General features: G+C 44.2%; 1 protein-coding gene across 1 annotated transcript; it reads left to right on the top strand.

Annotated features, from left to right (window-relative positions):
- Positions 1-555: 555 nt before the first annotated feature.
- On the top strand, positions 556-4721 carry LOC111977406 (chromobox protein homolog 2-like). Its single transcript, XM_024006807.3, has 5 exons — positions 556-686; positions 772-815; positions 1487-1552; positions 2391-2460; positions 2696-4721. Exons 1-5 carry the CDS (start codon positions 621-623, stop codon positions 4343-4345), a joined length of 1896 nt encoding a protein of 631 aa, XP_023862575.1. The 5' UTR covers positions 556-620; the 3' UTR covers positions 4346-4721.
- Positions 4722-20909: the final 16188 nt, after the last annotated feature.

Here is a 20909-nt window from a genome sequence, read left to right as displayed (position 1 = left end):
TGGGAGAAACTACACAAATACAGGTGTGCCAAGCTTGTAGTGTCATACCAAGGAAGACTCGAGGCTGTAATCACTGCCAAAGGTGCTTCAACAAAGTACTGAGTAAAGGGTCTGAATACTTATGTAAATGTGATATTTATGTTTTTTTATTTGTAATAAATTTGCACAAATTTCTAAAAACCTGTTTTTGCTTTGTCATTTGGGGTAATGTGTTTAGATTGATGAGGGGGAAAAAACGATTTAATCCATGTTAGAATAAGGCTGTAACGTAATAAAATGTGGAAAAAGTCAAGGGGTCTGAATACTTCCGTATGCACTGTAAATTACAAAAATGTAAATGTAATAACTGTCATCGCTGAAATAATAATATTTTGTCAATTTATAGATTTGTTTAGTAATAGCCTTTTATGGAATTTAGCATACCGGAACATATGTACTAATAAAGCAGTTAAAACTACTTTATGCCGTAATATTTTGTAGCCAGTCAAGCGCTCTAGAATAACATTTTTAAAGTGACGTATGAGAGGCAGGGGCACCGTGCCGAACTAAGGACGCTGCGGGAGGACAATCTTTTCTCCCTGTTCTGCTTTTCTCGTAAAAAAAGGAGAGGGGCTGTAGCTATGGAGGGGGTAACTGTAGGGCAGGTATTTGACGCCGAATGCATCCTCAACAAACGCCCAAGAAAGGTATGAAATAACGTATTTTATCATAATATGGAAACATTAGACCCTTTACAATTGTTTAACTCTTTCCCACTCTTATCATTTGCAGGGGAAGTTTGAGTATTTGGTGAAGTGGAGAGGGTGGTCGTCCAAGTGAGTAGCTATTTAGCAAGAAGCTGGCTGAGCTAAACAATGACAATGTAGCACATGATCCCCCTTCAACCCCGTATTTATCTCATAGTTAGGCTATATTTACATTCATATGATAATATTCCCGTCGCATGTGGTTTTGGATAGACTGCAGGACGCATGGAAGAAAGATGATGGTGTTAGCCGTTTCGGAGTCTTGTTTTGTTTTCTTAAGCCCGAGCAGCTGATGATACGATGCCAAACCGGTATCTAGTAACGTGAGCAGGCATCCTCCTACTACGGTAGCGAACTCGAGCACCGGAATATGTGACGCCCACTATTTTCATGCACGGTGCTTGCGTCGTGATCGTTTACCAATAATGTGGCTGAATGTAAATAGTTGAGCAAACGCTCTAGTTTTATCCATTTACATTTTTGCTAGCCCTGAACAGCTACCCTCTCAAGATTTGCATTATTCAGACAATTTTCTTAATATTTTATTTAGCTACAACGTCAATTAGGACTATGTTTGTTTTTGATAGGATGCTACTATGTGTGACATTGCATCTGATAAAGGAGATAGTAGACTAGAAACAAATGGGCAGAGATTTAAGGATGTGACGTTTATGATTGCAATGTCTCTCTAGCTACTGTTCTGTAATAAACGGTTTTCTAATATGGGGTTTTCTTTACAGGCATAACAGTTGGGAGCCAGAAGAGAATATTCTGGACCCCAGATTAATGGCTGCCTTCCACAAGAGGTGTGTTATTAATATCATACTGGTTGATGTTTGACCAGAACATATTCATTCGTACTTATTGTAGAGCACTGTCCATGGTGTATTAGAGTTGCCCAGATCAAATGCATCCTTTGTTTCCTTCCTCCCATCCTTGAAGCTATAATTTATATCTGGCATAACCAAATTGGTGAAATAATTGAAATGCAACTTTAACAGTTTAGCTTTCGTCCATCCCCCTCGCCCCGACCCGGGCTCGAACCAGGGACCCTCTGCACACAGACAACTGACACCCAAGAAGCATCGTTACCCAAAAGCCGCGGCCCTTGCAGAGCAAGGGGAACAACTACTTCAAGGTCCTCAGAGCGAGTGACATCACCGATTGAAACGCTATTAGCGCGCACCACCGCTAACTAGCTATCCATTTCACATCGGTTACACTCACCCCTTTTTTGACCTCCTCCTTTTCCGCAGCAACCAGTGATCCGGGTCAACAGCATCAATGTAACAGTTTAGCTTTCGTCCGTCCCCCTTGCCCCGACCCGGGCTGGAACCAGGGACCCTCTGCACACATCAACAACTGACACCCACGAATCATCGTTACCCATCGTGCCACAAAGCCGCGGCCGTTGCAGAGCAAGGAGAACAACTACTTCAAGGTCCTCAGAGCGAGTGACGTCACCGATTGAAACGCTATTAGCGCGCAAACTATCTAGCCATTTCACATCGGTTACACAACCCTTGCTTTTGGTTATTTAGTTATTATATTAGTAGTGACTCCAAGTAAGGAAGGATGTATTTTTAAAGTAGCAGAACATTGGTAGTGACTGTATCTGACGCCATGTGTGTGTACTTTCTGCAGAGAGCAAGAGAGGGAGCTACTGTTCGGTAAGAGAGGGAAGAGGCCAAGGGGGCGCCCACGGAAAATTCTGGTAATCAACACACTGTTGCTGCTATTCAAACGTATAAGATGTAGTCGTGACAACAAATGCAGTAAATTGACTTCCTTTTGTCATCTTGATTATAATCTCTTCCCAATGATTGCTTTCATTACATTTCCAAACAACAATAGTAGCAAGAATCCATTTGTTTGTTTGGATGATGAAGATACAATCCAACGTCACATGCCTGGTTACATTACAAACCTTTCTGTCTCTATTTCTTTAGGAACCAGAGCCAACTGAAACCAAATCCGACCGGTCCTCCTCATCCTCTTCATCCGGCCTGTCCTCCTCTCCCTCTGCCTCTTCCTCAGAAGAGGAAGATGAAGACCACGGGAAGAAGGCCAAACCAGGTCCTCGGCGCCGCAACCTCAACCTCCAGCCTGTCCTCCAGACGAGGCCCCATATTGTGGTGGCCAATCAGGAGCCCATCCGGAAAAAGCGCGGGAGGAAACCGCTGCTCCCCGAGCTGAGGGCTTTGAGACAGGCAAATATCCGGCCACCCCTGCCTCCCCCTCCTCTTTCTCGCCACCACCAGGTCCTCAGGCCCCCCCGTGAGCCCCCCAAAGAGGAACCTCGAGGGGGGGTGAAGAAGCCTCTACAGCCGGCCAGTTTCACCTACACCAGCCTGAGCGCCAGCCGGGGCTCCAGAGATGAGACGGCACCCCAGCGGGCTGCTGGAGGGGCCTTCTTCCAGGCAGGGGCCTCCAAACCTGGGCCGCTGAACTCCATATGGTCGGGTCGCTCCATGTCGACCATCACCCCCTCCTCTCCATCCTCCTCTTCTTCTCTCAGCAGACCTCCCCCACCTCACAGTAAGGGATTGTCAGATCTGAAGCGCTCCCTCTCCGTCTCCGACGCCGGCAACAGCAGTGGCCGAGCAGAAGGGCTTAAGGTGGCGTTCTCTGTAAAACCAGGGGTGTCTACATCAACATCACTTGGTCTCCACAGCTCCAAGACCTCCAGCGGTTTCGGTGGCTCTCCGGCGGCTTGTAGCCCAGCTCAACGCTCCCCAGCTGGGCAGAGGAGGCAGCAGGAGGGCCCTGGAAGTCAGGCGGTGGTGGTGGTTCAGCAGCAGGGAGCCAAGCCCTCCTCCTCTCCACCTCTCTCGGCTAGAGACCGCATCAGTCAGGCCCTCAGCCTCCGAGCTCTCAATCTGCAGAGCGTCAACAAACGGGCGCCCGGCAATGGTCTCCAGGGATACGGAACCTCCGGCACCACTGGAGTTGCAGTTTCAAGGTCGAGCCTGAGAAGCGGTGCCAGCCAGGCAGGAAAAGGAGCAGGAGGAAGCATTAAAGAGATGCACACATCGTCTGGGCTAGACCAGAGCCTGGCGTCCGGAGGGTTAGGGGCAGGGGTGCTGCGCTCTGGATGCATTCCACAAGCCAGAGAGGAGAGGGGGGAGAGAGGGAAGACCACAGGGGCAGAGACTGAGAGAGAGATGGACAGCAAAGGGCCAAGGGGTGTAGGGAGCGGTAATGGAAGATTGGAGAGAGGGGGGAGTGCACAGGGAGGTATGTCGTCGGCCGGGGGAGGTGGATCAAGCGCGGCTAGAGAGGAGGACAGGAGGTCAGAACAGAGCCTTAACGAGCGGAACTCCCGGAGCATCGAGAACTCTCGGACCCTTAACGAGCTCAGCACAGGTGACTCAGATGACACCAGCAGCAGCGAATCAGAAGAGCCCGACTCCTCCCCTTATCCCAATAACAACGGGCCCCGCCTGGTCTCTATGGAGACGGAAATGGAGACGGACTGGCGGCCGGCACTTAGCCTTCTAGAACACGTGTTTGTCACGGACGTCACCGCCAACTTCGTCACAGTAACAGTGAAGGAGTCCCCAACCAGTGTTGGGTTCTTCAACGTCCGCAATCCCTAAAGCCTGTCCATGTACACTACTGTTCAAAAGTTTGGGGTCACTTAGAAATGTCCTTGTTTTTGAAAGAAAAGCTACTTTTTTTGTCCATTAATATAACATCAAATTGATCAGAAATACTGTTTAGACATTGTTAATGTTGTAAGTGACTATTGTAGCTGGAAATGGCAGATTTTTTCAAATGGAATATCTACATAGGCGTACAGAGGCCCATTATCAGCAACCATCACTCCTGTGTTCCAATGGCACGTTGTGTTAGCTAATCCAAGTTCATCATTTTAAAAGGCTAATTGATCATTAGAAAACCCTTTTGCAATTATGTTAGCACAGCTGAAAACTGTTGTCCTGAAAACTGAAGATCTTGTACAATGCTTTGTACTACCCCCTTCACAGAACAGCGCAAATTGGCTCTAACCAGAAAAGAAAGAAGAGTGGGAGGCCCCGGTGCACAATGTGAGCAAGAGGACAAGTGCATTAGAGTGTCTAGTTTGAGAAACAGACGACTCACAAGTCCTCAACTGGCAGCTTCATTAAATAGTACCCGCAAAACACCAGTCTCAACGTCAACAGTGAAGAGGCGACCCCGGGATGCTGGCCTTCTTGGCAGTTGCAAAGAAAAAGCCATATCTCAGACTGGCCAATAAAAATAAAAGATTAAGATGGGCAAAAGAACACGGACAGATATCGCTTTTTCTCTGCAACTCTGCCTAGAAGGCCAGCATCCCGGAGTCGCCTCTTCACTGTTGACGTTGAGACTGGTGTTTTGCGGGTACTATTTAATGAAGCTGCCAGTTGAGGACTTGTGAGMCGTCTGTTTCTCAAACTAGACACTCTAATGCACTTGTCCTCTTGCTCACATTGTGCACCGGGGCCTCCCACTCTTCTTTCTTTTCTGGTTAGAGCCAATTTGCGCTGTTCTGTGAAGGGGGTAGTACAAAGCATTGTACAAGATCTTCAGTTTTCAGGACAACAGTTTTCACCTGTGCTAACATAATTGCAAAAGGGTTTTCTAATGATCAATTAGCCTTTTAAAATGATAAACTTGGATTAGCTAACAAACGTGCCATTAGAACACAGGAGTGATGGTTGCTGATAATGGGCCTCTGTACGCCTATGTAGGTATTCCATAAAAAATCCGCGTTTCCAGCTACAATACTCATTTACAACATTAACAATGTCTACAGTGTATTTCTGATCAATTTGATGTTATTTTAATAGACAAAAAAGTTGCTTTTCTTTCAAAAACAAGGACATTTCTAAGTGACCCCAAACTTTTGAACGGTAGTGTACATGTACAGGATGCCCCTAGACACTGGCCATTGCCCCTCCTAATGGTTAAAGGGACATTATGCATTAAAATTAAAGTTTGACAGACATTTTCAGGCTTCTAAAGTTGTCTGATGTTAAGGTAAAACAACGATAGCTGGATCTACACAACCTATGTCATGTGACGTAGTTTCATTAGAGTACTATAGAGGTCTGAAAACAGCTGACACTTTTATTTATGAGTGAAATGTCACTTTTTTTTAAGTAAGAATCTGGGGGGAAGTTAAACTCACTGAGCTTATCCTGGATCTGTGCCTAATGACAACCTATACCTGGAGGGATGAGGTACGACACAACATTAGGCCTGATTCCAAACCCATCCCTGGTCCCTTAGCCCATTGACTGCCCCCTTGAAGATGTTCAATGACTGGATATTAGACTTAAGTCAGGGAGGCTTGGGCCTGGTTCCATTTCTGCCCTCAAACCCTTTGCTTAGGTTTTTCACTTTTCTGCATATTTTTCTCATACATATCCAGTTTTACATACACATCTATTTAGATCTGCGAAGGGGAGTCAACAAGGGATAGAGGAAAGAGACTTTTGGTATTGGAGCCTTGCCAATTGAGGACTTTCGCAAAGACATAGCTGTCTGTGAAGCTATGCCAGCATTTACAAAGAACTGTCAAGATATTGGCCAGTAAATGGTGACGTATCCCATCTTACTTTTTTATTTTTCTCTGTTTTGTCTTTGGACACCAAAGGAGTCATGAATGTGAATTGCGTATTTAAAAAAAATATTTTTTATCCTGTCAGTCAGTATTTATCTTGCACTACAGTATGTTATTTCAATATTTTAAGCTAACTATATCCAACTCTGAAACATACCCACTGATCTCAAGCAGGCATTTAAAAAGTGTAGTTATTTACCAGTGTTAGTCCTATCTGCCTGCCTGTGGTGAAGACCATTTGAATACAATCACACTCAGTCATTGACTGTAAGAGCATCATAGGAGTGGAGAACTGTTTTAATTTAATTTATATTTGCACATTTGTTACTCTTGATATTAATATGTATCTGTAACTCTGGTGCTTATTATGGCTTCAGAAACTCGTAGCCTGTGTGCCTCCTGCCATTTCTAAGGTATTGGAATAAACCGTGAGTATTATAAAAGTGGGTGCTTAACCATACCTAAATGCTCTTGTTGTTATGGTTAAATCAATCAAACGTGTTTTATAAAGCCCTTTTTACATCAGCAGTTGTCACAAAGTACTTTACAGATACCCAGCGAACCTCCCTAGAAGGCAGGAACCTAGGAAGAAACCTGAAGAAGAACCAGGCTCTGAAGGGTGACCCGTCTTCTGGCTGTACTGGATACGTTGTTGTCAATGGAGGCTGCTGAATGGAGGGAGGATCGGCTCATAATAATGGCTGGAATGGATTTCAAAGAATGGTATCAAACACGTGGTTTCCATTCCACTGACTCTATTTCAGCCATTATATGAGCCGTCCTCCCCTCAGCAGCCTCCACTGGTTGTTGTTTTCGTGATTGGTAGGTGCTTTTCTGTCATACACATCTAAGTTGGTGGTCCCCAGATGTCTTTGGAAGCACAGTTCACAAAGCTACCAGTAGATGCCGCTGTCGTATAGAACTCACACCACACCCCTGCATCTCCCAGTGCACACTATATTGTACCCATGCAGTAGACATACACTACATGACCGGAAGTATGTGGACACCTGCTCGTCGAACATCTCATTCCAAAATCATGGGCATTAATATGGAGTTTGTACCCCCTTTGCTGCTATAACAGCCTCCACTCTTCTGGGAAGGCTTTCTACTAGATGTTGGAACATTGCTGCGGGGACTTCCTTCCGTTCAGCCACGAGCATTAGTGAGGTCGAGCACTGATGTTGGGCGCTTAGGCCTGGCTCGCAGTCGGCGTTCCAATTCATCCCAAAGGTGTTCTATAGGGTTGAGGTCAGGGCTCTGTGCAGCCCAGTCAAGTACTTCCACACCGATCTCGACAAACCATTTCTGTATGGACCTGGCTTTGTGCATGGGGGCATTGTCATGCTGAAACAGGAAAGGGCCTTCCTCAACTGTTGCCACCAAGTTAGAAGAACAGAATCGTCAAGAAGGTCATTGTATGGTGTAGTGTTATGATTTCCCTTCACTGGAAGTAAGTGGCCTAGCCCGAATCATGGAAAACAGCCCCAGACCATTATTCCTCCTCCATCAAATTTTACAGTTGGCGCTTTGCATTCGGGCAGATAGCGATCTCCTGACAGCCGCCAAACCCAGATTCGTCCGTTGACTGCCAGATGATGAAGTTTGATTCATCACTCAGAGAACGCGTTTCCACTGCTCCAGAGTCCAATGGCGGCGAGCTTTATAACACTCCAGCTGATGCTTGGCTTTGCGCATGGTGATCTTAGGCTTGTGTACGGTTGCTCGGCCTTGGAAATCCATTTCTTGAAGCTCTAGACAAACAGTTATTGTGCTCACGTTGCTTCCAGAGGCAGTTTGGAACTCGGTAGTGAGTGTTGCAACCGAGGACAGACGGTTTTTACGCGCTTCTGCACGCTGCAGTCCCGTGCTGAGCCGTTGTTGCTCCGAGACGTTTCCACTTCACAATAACATCACTTACCGTTGACCAGGGCAGATCTAGCAGGGCAGAAATTTGACGAACTGACTTGGTGGGAAGGTGGCATCCTATGACGGTGCCACATTGAAAGTCACGGAGCTCAGGGGCCTCCTGAGTGGCGCAGTGCTTGAGGCGTCACTACAGACCCGGGTTCGATCCCAGGCTGTATCATAACCCGGCCGTGACCTTGAGTCGCATAGGGCGGCCCACAATTGGCCCAGAGTCGTCCGTGTTAGGGAGGGTTTGGCCACAGGGGCATTACTTGGCTCATCGCGCTCTAAAGACTCCTTGTGGCAGGCCAGGCGCCTGCAGGCTGACTTCGGTTGTCAATTGAACGATGTTTCCTCCATGGTAAGTGGGCAGGTGTTAAGTAGTGCGGTTAGGTGGGTCATGTGTCAGAGGACGCATGACTCGACCTTGGCCTCTCCCGAGCCCGTTGGGGAGTTGCAGCGATAAGACAAGATCATAAATATATATACAGTGGGGAGAGCAAGTATTTGATACACTGCCGATTTTGCAGGTTTTCCTACTTACAAAGCATGTAGAGGTCTGTAATTTTTATCATAGGTACACTTCAACTGTGAGAAACGGAATCTAAAACAAAAATCCAGAAAAATCACATTGTATGATTTTTAAGTAATTCATTTGCATTTTATTGCATGACATATGTATTTGATACATCAGAAAAGCAGAACTTAATATTTGGTACAGAAACCTTTGTTTGCAATTACAGAGATCATACGTTTCCTGTAGTTCTTGACCAGGTTTGCACACACTGCAGCAGGGATTTTGGCCCACTCCTCCATACAGACCTTCTCCAGGTCCTTCAGGTTTCGGGGCTGTCGCTGGGCAATACGGACTTTCAGCTCCCTCCAAAGATTTTCTATTGGGTTCAAGGTTGGAGACTGGCTAGCCACTCCAGGACCTTGAGATGCTTCTTACGGACGCACTCCTTAGTTGCCCTGGCTGTGTGTTTCGGGTCGTTGTCATGCTGGAAGACCCAGCCACGACCCATCTTCAATGCTCTTACTGAGGGAAGGAGGTTTGGCCAAGATCTCGCGATACATGGCCCCATCCATCCTCCCCTCAATACGGTGCAGTCGTCCTGTCCCCTTTGCAGAAAAGCATCCCCTAAGAATGATGTTTCACCTCCATGCTTCACGGTTGGGATGGTGTTCTTGGGGTTGTACTCATCCTTCTTCTTCCTCCAAAACACGGCGAGTGGAGTTTAGACCAAAAAGCTCTATTTTTGTCTCATCAGACACATGACCTTGTCCCATTCCTCCTCTGGATCATCCAGATGGTCATTGGCAAACTTCAGCCGGGTTTTGCAGGATTTTAATCCAGGACGGCGTAGTGTGTTACTAATGGTTTTCTTTGAGACTGTGGTCCCAGCTCTCTTCAGGTCATTGACCAGGTCCTGCCGTGTAGTTCTGGGCTGATCCCTCACCTTCCTCATGATCATTGATGCCCCATGAGGTGAGATCTTGCATGGAGCCCCAGACCGAGGGTGATTGACCGTCATCTTGAACTTCTTCCATTTTCTAATAATTGCGCCAACAGTTGTTGCCTTCTCACCAAGCTGCTTGCCTATTGTCCTGTAGCCCATCCCAGCCTTGTGCAGGTCTACAATTTTATCCCTGATGTCCTTACACAGCTCTCTGGTCTTGGCCATTGTGGAGAGGTTGGAGTCTGTTTGATTGAGTGTGTGGACAGGTGTTTTTATACAGGTAACGAGTTTAAACAGGTGCAGTTAATACAGGTAAGAGTGGAGAACAGGAGGGCTTCTTAAAGAAAAACTAACGGGTCTGTGAGAGCTGGAATTTCTTACTTTTTGGTAGGTGATCAAATACTTATGTCATGCAATAAAATGCAAATGAATTACTTAAAAATCATACAATGTGATTTTCTGGATTTTTGTTTTAGATTCTGTCTCTCACAGTTGAAGTGTACCTATGATAAAAAATTACAGACCTCTACATGCTTTGTAAGTAGGAAAACCTGCAATATCGGCAGTGTGTCAAATACTTGTTCTCCCCACCGTATATATTTTTTTAATTATTCCATTTTTTTTTTTAAAGGAGCTCTGCAGTATGGGCCATTCTACTGCCAATGTTTGTCTACGGAGATTGCATGGCTGTGTGCTCGATTTTATACACCTGTCAGCAATGGGTGTGTCTGAAAAAGCAGAATCAACTAATGTGAAGGGGTGTCCACATACTTTTGTATATTTAGTGTATATTACCTGTGCGTGCATGCACACACAGAATAATATCTCAACACACACACAAACACACACACTTATTCAATTCACTCACTCATATTCTCACACAGTGTCCTCTGCCACTTACACGCTGTTAAAGTGTGTGTTGAGGAGTGTGTGAGTGACAGAAGCTATCATTCCACAAAGCTGCAGATTCTGTGATTTATGGCCAGGGCCTGTCCAGCTCTGTGGAATTTTCCCAAAATAAGTTTGTGTAAACAGAGTGCGACAGAGAGCCCCTCAGAGCAGACTGGTATGCATAAACAGTTTGAACAGTGTGGGGCAGTGTAATCCCCTCCCACCCTCACCTCCCTCTCTCCAGTCTACACACAAACACACACACTCGAGTGCTCACAACGCTGCACACACACCTAGACGGACATAGAGACACAGACAAAGTAACATACCTTAGCAGGCACGCAGTCACAGACATGCAAACCTACACATATAGATGCAAAAAACAGACGTAGTGACAGACACTAGCTAACACACACACAGAAAGACTTATCGATGGAATATAGCATAGACACACACACACAAAAGCGTAGAGAAATGTAAACCCCCTGTCTTTACCCCCGTTAGTCCCTACCGACAGGTCGCACTGTCTGGGATGGAGGAGTTTCCCCCGGCAGACACACACACAGACTACCATCCGTCTTCCGCTGCACTCTGAAACAACATCACACTCTCTCCTTCCATCTCTCACTGCCTTTCTCTTTCCCAACTCTTTCTAGCGTTTTACGCTCTCTTCTAGCCCTCTCTCCATCACTCACTCGCACACACACACAGAGAAAGAAAGCACATAATTGCAGATTGGTCATTGTATCACTGTTCAGGAATGCTGGCCATAACTGAGGTATGTCTGATTTGGAGGTGGGCTTTTTCTAACACACTGTTGATATGGAGACACTGAGTCAGCTCTGCCATTGACACACACACACACACTGGCTCCACCACTCCTGTGGCACAACTATGACAGGTTATGACACCCCTTTGACAGGTATGGAGAAACAGGGATGACAGGGAGTGGGAGGGTTAGGAAAAGTCGGATGTCACAGAGAGACGTTCCAAAGTTTTCACTTCAATGTGAGGAGACAGCCTGCATCTCCACCCACCCATGGCCAAGCCAGGCTGCCGCCAAGCATCACACACACACTACCTGAACGCAGGCTGGCAAGCGCAGACAAAACCAACCTTGTGGCAACTTCACACACAGCAACTCCAGCAACCTGCCTCCAAGCCCTGTTGTCTGTGCGGTACTCTCGAAATACCTGACATTGTTTCACACCCCGTTTGCCCACACCCTCCACATAATCCACAGCATGGCTGATAGATACTGTACCTCTCATTGATAGAATGTCATTAAACTCCAGAGCAGGAAATCACAGAGAGAACTCAGACCCTATTAGTATTCCCTGTATAGTGCACTACTTTTGACCAGGGCCCATTCCCTATTTAGGAAATAGGTTGCTATTTGGGATGCAACCAAGTTCTTAGAGCAGGTTGACACCTTTTTATTCCGCTTTTTAAATGTGATATAGCTGACCCCCCTCAGTTTCTCCCTTAGAGCAGATTAGCCTTTAACAAATACCAGCTAAGTTAAGTATGCACTAGATGGGTGGAAGTGTGCAGGGCTAGTTTTACTGAAGCTAAAGACATTTGAGATCTAAATCCTCCGTAAGCATCTAAAACATTGTTGGATGTGTTCATTACGTTTTATAAGGATTGTCTCAACCCCTCACACACACAGACACACACACGCACACAGAGACACAGACGCACAGACACACACAGACGCACACAGAGACACAGACGCACACGGAGACAGACCCACAAAAACACACAACAATGCTCTTGTTGTTATGGTTACATTTTTTGGTCAACAATCTACACAAAATACTCATGTCAAAGTGGAATAAAAACAGTAATATATATTTATTAGGTAAGTATTCAACCCCCTGAGTCAATACATGTTAGAATCACCTTTGACAGTGATTACAGCTGTGAGTCTTACTGGGTAAGTCTCTTAGAGTTTTGCACACCTTGATTGTACAATATTATTCTTCAAGCTCTGTCAAGATGGTTGTTGGTCATTGTTACACAGCCATTTTCAAGTCTTGCCATAGATTTTCAAACTGATTTTTTAAGTCAAAACTGTAACTAGGCCACTCAGGAACATTCAGTGTCATCTTGGTAAGAAACTCCAGTGGAAATTTGGCTTTGAGTTTTAGGTTATTGTCCTACTGAAAGGTGAATTTGTCTCCCAGTGTCTGTGGAAAGCAGACTGCCAGGTTTTCCTCCAGGATTTGGCCTGTGCTTAGCTCTGCTCCGTTTCTTTTTATCCTAAAAAAAACATCCATATCAAAGGGGTTGAATACTTATTGACTGAAGACATTTCAGCTTTTAATTTGTAAACATTTTGAAAATACATAATTACACATTATGGGGTATTGTGTGTAGGCCAGTGACAAAAAAAATCTAAATTAAATCAATTTTAAATTGTTGTAACACAACAAAATGTGGAAAAGTCCAGGGGTGTGAATACTTTCTGAAGGTAGTTTAGCTGGAGTTAAGAGGAGATAGCTGGAGTTAAGAGGAGATAGCTGGAGTTACACTGAACAAAAATATAAACATAAAGTGTTGGCTGCATGTTTCATAAGCTGAAATAAAAGATCCCAGAAGTTTTCCATACGCACAAAAAGCTTATTTCTCTCCAACTTTGTGCACAAATGAGTTTACTTCCCTGTTAGTGAGCATTTCTCCTTTGCCAAGATAATCCATCTACCTGACTGGTGCGGCAAATCAAGAAGCTGATTTAACAGCATGATCATTACACAGCTGCATCTTGTGCTGGGGACAATAAAAGGCTACTCTAAAATGTGCAGTTTTGTCAAAAAACACAATGCCACAGATGTCTCAAGTTTTGAGGGAGCGTGCAATTGGCATGCTGACTGCAGGAATGTCCACCAGAGCTGTTGCCAGAAGCTGCCTCCAACGTCATCTTAGATAATCTGGCAGTATGTACAACCGGCCTCACAACCACATACCACGTGTATGGCGTCGTGTGGGCGAGCGGTTTGCTTAAGTCATTTTTGTCAACAGAGTGCCCCATGGTGGCGGTGGGGTTATGGTATGGGCAGCCATAAGTTACGGACAACAAACACATTTGCATTTTATTGATGGCAATTTGAATGCATAGAAATAGCGTGACCAGTACCTGAGGCCCATTTTTTTTATGTATCTGTGACCAACAGATGCATTATCTGTATTCCCAGTCATGTGAAATCCATAGATTAGGGCCTAATGAATTTATTTCAATTGACTGATTTCCTCATATGAACTGTAACTCAGTCAAATCTTTGAAATGTTTACATTTTGCGTTTATATTATTGTTCAGCATAATTGGCGCCAGCATGTTAAAGCATAAAGTAGAGGGCATTCTCCTCCCTCTGAGCTCAGTGGGCGTCCAAGGGCCTTGTTATTGTTGTCTAAGGGCTCTCTCTCTCTCTCTCTGTGTGTGTGTTTGTATGTGTAAGGTCGTAGGTTTATTCCAGCACTGCCACCAGTGCATGTGTGTGCAGTTGGGTATACAGGACATCCCAGCATTGTGTTATTGTTGTCTGAGGCTCACAGGGATGGGACGGTTTACCCCATGATTCTGAGGTGAAGGTGTCTAGCGTGTCGTCTTTTCTGCCACAGGGAGAGACAGACACGATTGTTAAGCCCACACAAAGCCACTCGCTAAAGCCACAGCCTCCCAGGAGACTCAACGTCTCTATTTCTCTCTCTGACCCTCTCTGTTTTTCTTTCTCCGTGTAACCGTCGCTCTGCGCCCTTTAATCCCTCTCAGTCCAACACTGTATGAGAGCGTGTGAGCGAGAGAAATGGAGCGAAAAAGAGCGAGTGTTTGTACTAATTGGGCTTAAGTTCATTTCTATATTTTAAAATTCTATTAACAGTAATTTCAAGTGATTGGAGGTGATTGAAAACAGCATGCAGTCAGAGCAGTTTGCAGGCTGAAAGCAGCATCATCAGAATATCTGACACTAGGGGGAGTATAATGCTGGAATATGAGAACCTAAGATAAACATTACTTTGTAATTCAAGTCGTATAGTAAAGTCGTCATAAATTTCAGTAAGCTGTCAGTGAATAAATATCAGTATATATTAGTTTTATATATATATATAAAAGTGATCAAAACAGCATCAGAAACTTGACTCGACTGCAAAATTGCCTTTGCAATTTATACAGTATAATTGCTTATTTCATTGCATGATAATTTTGTGGCTTGCAGCTACCATTTACTTTGCTAAATGTATCTTGTGAAGGTACGCATGATGTGCACACACACTTGTGGAAGTGCTGGTGACTGCTTAGGTGTCTTTGCCAAACTAATCCTGTCCAGAGCAGGCCTAAAGCCCTCAAGGCTCCAGCCACACACGCACACACACACATTTTGGCTGCCCTTTAAGTTTTGCTCTATCATATTTTGTTAACAGTACACAATCAATTCATATTTAATGGCGGAATGTAATTGTCTCTTGAAGAATTGACTTAACTCAGTAGAATTTTTTTTAAACATGTTTTAAACATTTTTTTTATAATTTTACCCCCTTTTTCTCCCCAATTTCCTGGTATCCAATTGTTAGTAATTACTCTGTAGCGATGAGACAACTCCCGTACGGGCTCGGGAGAGACGAAGGTCGAAAGCCATCTCCGAAACACAACCCAACCAAGCCGCACTGCTTCTTAACACAGCGCGCATCCAACCCGGAAGCCAGTCGCACCAATGTGTCGGAAACACCGTGCACCTGGCAACCTTAGTTAGCGCGCACTGCGCCCGGCCCGCAACAGGAGTCGCTGGTGCGCGATGGGACAAGGATATCCCTACCGGCCAAACCCTCCCTAACCCGGACGACGCAATTGTGCGTCGCCCCACGGACCTCCCGGTCGCGGCCGGCTGCGACAGAGCCTGAATCTCTGGTGGCACAGCTAGCGCTGCGATGCAGTGCCCTAGACCACTGCGCCACCCGGGAGGCCCCTAACTCAGTGGAATTTGATGTGCACCAGATTCATTCATATAGAAATTAACTGACAAAATTTAATTTGGTCAAAGAGTTTGTCTTTTTGGGGGGCAGAGCGTATTAGAATAATACCCAGCATGCTTTGCAACATTTTGGTAATTTAGCAGACACTTTTATCAAGAGCGACTTCAGTTAGTGCATTCAACTAAGGTAGATAAACTTTTTACATGTAGTTGTTTATGTAACCGTTACTGAGAATGTCATTATAGTTAAACTGGTCTGTTGATTAGTTTACTGTTCCTTAAACGTTAGGTAGCATTAACATAACCACATGCAACATATGGATTTGCGTTAGTATATGCATCAAAAGTCCCAAAGCAAAGTTACACCTCACTTACCTATTTTTGGAGTGATTACATAAAACCGATCAGAATTCCAAAGAATGTGGAAGTCATGTCTCCGGGGTGTGATGTCATATGGAGGACCTGGCAAGCCAGTCTACTCCCTATAATGTAAACTCCAACAGAAATAACTTCAAATGTATAACTTCAAATTAAACCAAATCGTTTGCACTCACTCATTATATTTTCACCAAACTTACAAGCAAATACTTTATGAATGTATTGTTACAAATCAACTTGCAAGGTTGCTAGCATACTAGCCTTTTAACTTGAACCTTTCTAGCCTGATAACTTTAGCCCTACCAGGCTGAATGAGTCAGTCAATTGCTATCAACACCCAGCTTACAGCTACATTAAAGTAAACCAAAGTTTTGGAAAAACATGTTGCTAATCTAACCACATTTCAAAGAATGTTAACTACATATATCTATCTTACCAAGCTAGCCATCCTGCTAACTTTAGCTATTTAGTCATCTAACAATAGCGGTTTGCCTTGCCAGCCTGATCAGCAAGCTAGAGCCCAACTTCCGGAGACCAGTTAGAACATAAATAACCCAACAAAACTAAAACATAACCGCAGATCAAAAGTAAAGAGACTTACAAATTGATGGCTGGGGACATTCCGATGGAAAGAGTCAGGGAAAATCCAATAGCTATTGGGAGAAAAATCTAAAATAGATCGATTCCAGATGTCAGTCAGCTAGTGCGCTAGCACTAAGCAAAGGTGGAAAAAACTGTTTTAAACCATGTAGCCTACTTCAGAGAGAACATGCCGAAAAGTTGACAAAACAGGAAGGAGAACAGACGAGATACTAACATTACACAATTAGAGCAAGCAGGTGTGATTTTCTCTTTTGTTAATAAATATGTAATAACCTCAAAACATAATTAGGTTTGTACTTATAGGCAACCAGATGGTGACTACAAATAATTCACTTAGTCTTTGACCACACTGTGTTACATTGGTGAATAAAACTCATGCTTCATACCCTTTAAGCCCTGCTGGCTAAGGAGCTGGCAGAGAAGCTCATGAGGGAGCCAGAAGCAGATAGGAGCTGAAAGCTCCCCATTTGTTAATTGGAAAATAAAACTTTTGAATGTAAATAAGTGTTTTTTTCATTTACTAGTTCTAAAAATGTTTGTGTAAAAATAACCTGTTTCCATTAGGTGTAAGTACTGTCTAAAATTGAATTAACTTGATCCACATTTTTTTTTTTTTTGAGTGCACACACAAACACACCAGTCTAAAGTTCCAAAGGATTCAGGGCATGATGGATCTCTGCATCTGACAGCCAATCGATTTGGAGCAGACAGTTTTCACGGCCCGCTGCCAGAGACGTGTGTGCGTGTGTGTCAGCACTAATCGGAGCAGACAACCCACTCAGAGAAAGCAGTTCAAGACCTCCACACAGTCCTCTTCTCTGCATGTCTCCCACCACTTCTCTAAGGTTTACTTCAGGTAGAGCCAGACATTTATCTTTCTATTCTCTTCCAGAGAGAGACGAAGAGAAAAAAGGAAGAAAAGACCAAAGGAAAATATGTTGATGACAGACAATAAATGTCCCCTTGTGTGAAGCTGAAGTGTGTATGTCCTAGAGAACACACATTAATTGTGACTGTGGTATTCCAAGATAACACAATGGAATATTTGAGTGGGCAGATCATGATGGGCCTGTGTCGACATGTTTGTGTGTGTTAGTGTGTATTTGTGTTTGCATGTGAGCGTGTGTGTGTCTGCGCACACTTGCGTGTTGTGTGTGTATATTTTGATATTAGGGATAACAGTAGGGCTAACAAGCTAGTCATAGTGAGAAAATGACAACAGGCTGTAACAGCTTACCGTCACCACAAAGGTCAGAGAAATATGGCCAATGGGGTTTGCTAGGGCCATGCAGGAGTCAAACCCACAACTCTGGTGTTGAAAGCACCATACCTCAACCAACTGAGCCATCCACTTCATAGAAGACTCATAAAGGCTTCATAGGAGGTTCATAGAAACTTCAGAACTCCTTTTTGAGAACTTCTCCATAGCTGTGTCAGTCAGTCTGTCTGAATTTGTTAGAAGGCAGTCTGCCCAGTGAGACTCAAACCGTCTTATTAATATTCTGAAGAGATAATTGCTTAGCGTTTCTCAGCTCTGTGCAAAGAGAAGGAACGCCAGCTTTTCTCCCAACAAAATTATTAATATAACTGGATGTTAGAAAATAGGAGTGTAGTAAGCAAATATTTAGGACCGAAATGTCCTTCCGATGAGAGCAGATGAGGTGACTGATGTAGTGCTAGGAGGATGTATGGTGGATTGTTGCATGTGTGTGCCTGTATGTGTGTACGTGCCTGTGTGTGTCTATGTGCATGCTTTTGTGTGTGTTTGCAGCCAGCCCAATGACATGCACACACAACCAGTCAGTCCCAGAGCCACACTGCTGTCTCTCCTCTGACCAGGTCTTAACAGCCAGCAGTAGGTAGAGCAGTAAGTCTACAGCATTACTCTCTCTCGCTCTCTTTCTCTTTCTCTGTGTGTGTGTGTGTGTGTGTGTGTGTGTGTGTGTGTGTGTGTGTGTGTGTGTGTGTGTGTGTGTGTGTGTGTGTGTGTGTGTGTGTGTGTGTGTGTGTGTGTTGTGTGTGTGTGTGTGTGGTGTGTGTGTGTGTGGGGGGGGGGGGGGGGGGGGTTGGGGAGCATTAGTTTCCCTCTGTGTGAATTCCTCCATCGTCCCTAAATGTGACAGCTAGCTATAAAACTGTTCAAGTGAAGCATTACCGGCTATAACTGCATTTTCCTACTGAACTGAAACAGATGAGAGATGATGTGAACACACTGACTGATGTACAGAGAATATCTAGATACAGTTCTTCATCATCTGTGGCCTTGTTTTATAAAAGTTAAGGACCAATAATGATGATATCTAATGACAAGTTAGGGTTTAATTTCATTCATTGAATAATGAGTGTGAGAAATGTTGCACATACTTTAAGAACTATCATATGGAGTATTCAGTTAGTGTTCTCAACAACAGCAGCATTCCCCTTGTTTTGCATGAATGGTTCGAACACTGTTTCTGACAGGTGTTATTTCTGAAATGCTGAGGTCTTGAAACGTTTGACAACATTCTATGTTATTTTGCCACCTTCACTGGCTAAAGAGCGCTCAGGCTTCAAACATCAGAAGACTTATCTGTTTTGCAGTCTCTGGTCATTGAATGGAGTGCTGAGAATCGTCACACAGAAGCTGCCCTGATTGAAACACTCCCTATCAGACCTGGCAGTGTGCCAACCACCACACATCACAAAACACACACACACATCAAAGCCTGGTCTGACCTCGGCCTGCATACCTGCCTACACTCCACCGATAACAGTCTTATTTGAAACCCAAGAATACACCCCTCTTCCTCTTCACCTCTCTTCCTCTATCCCTCCTTTCATCTCCACCGCACTCTCTTCCACTAATCCTCCGTTGCTTCCACCTCTCTCCACTTCCCCTCTCCATCCTTGATGGTTGAGAGCAAAACAAGATGGGCACATAAAATATGTGTTTTAAGTTGCCTCCAGTGACTTTGAGTGTGTGTGGATGTTGGAAATAAGGCAAGAAGAGATCAGAGAGATAGATTTCCGGTGCTTATTGTGGTAACTAATTGAAGTAAAAAAAACAATTTGATGATGGAATTTGTTCCACTTTGAAAGTGTTGGATGTTATTGATTACTGTAGCTCCAAGAACGACTAATTGCAACCGCATACAAAGGTAGAGAAATTCCCCTTGGCTCGTAAACCTCATTAAAAGGGTTGTGGACATAACTTGCAGAGCGTTACAAGCTTGTGGACGTCATCAATGAAATCCTTGCAATTCTAAGGGGAATTTTGGGATAAAACAGGCTTTGAACTTTGAGGAGACAAAGGGGGGAAAAAATGTTTTAGATGCTTGAAGTTGAATTTTTCTTATTAGATAGTAGTTTTAGTTTACTTAATGTGTGGGTGCAGCATGGGTGATGGAGGTTGGGGGGTAGAGGTGGGGAACGGCATTGAGTCCAGTCCAGTAAGAGATATGATCCAAATAGAGAACCAAAACAACATTGTGATCATCACAACATGGTGCTAAAAGGATGTGGTCTAACAGTTCCGATTCCATGACTGAGATCCCCATTCCATTCCCATTATGATTTGTGTCAGAAAAGTACTCAACACTTTAAACATTAACACTGGCAATAATATCTCACATCCTCTGTCTTTCTCTCTTTCTACCTATCTCGCTGTCTGTCTCTCTCTCTGTCTTTCTCTCCCACTCGCTCTCACCTTTCAACTGTCACGGCATGATCTGCATCCCAAATGGCACCTTATTCCCTATTTAGTGTTATTCCAGTAAAGAGATTGGATGTCGTTCTTAGGAAACTCATATTGATATAGTATAATATAGATAAAGTATAACCACATACTATGTCCTCTACTTTAGTTTCAGAATCCTTGTTTGATTACTTTGGGCCGAGATTCCAATACGTCCACACATTAACATTGCTGCTGCTGCAGAAAACTGCTGAAATTAAGAAAAAAACAAAAATGTCTGGAAGAAACCTGGAAAACTTAAGTTGCACTTGTTAGAAATATTCAAAGGTGTGTCGGCTTTCGGCACCTCTTAAAGCAGGCCTACACTAAGCACACTGACATGTAGAAAAATACACAAGTCCCTGGCAGGCCACTAGTCTCTACAAATTAATCTTGCTCACCTTTCCTGAAACCACTTTTACAGTAAAATATACAGTATATTGAATTAGTAAGAGTCCAGCAGTAGCTTTCATCAAGAGGTAGTGTAATGAAATGAAGCAGTGTTGACCAAATCAGACCAGGTCCTGCTCTTGCTTATGTTAAATGAGCAGTGCTCCTGGCTTGGGATTCGGATGGCTTCCATTTCCTTTACTTCACACACAGTATACCTGAATTTGAACAGTGAATTCCAAAAATTCTGATTGAATGAAA

This window comes from Salvelinus sp. IW2-2015, linkage group LG18 (genome assembly GCF_002910315.2).
Source record: "Salvelinus sp. IW2-2015 linkage group LG18, ASM291031v2, whole genome shotgun sequence".
NCBI classification, from domain to species: domain Eukaryota; kingdom Metazoa; phylum Chordata; class Actinopteri; order Salmoniformes; family Salmonidae; genus Salvelinus; species Salvelinus sp. IW2-2015.
Note: the sequence above shows the minus strand (reverse complement) of the source record. Positions and strands in the feature narration are given on the sequence as shown.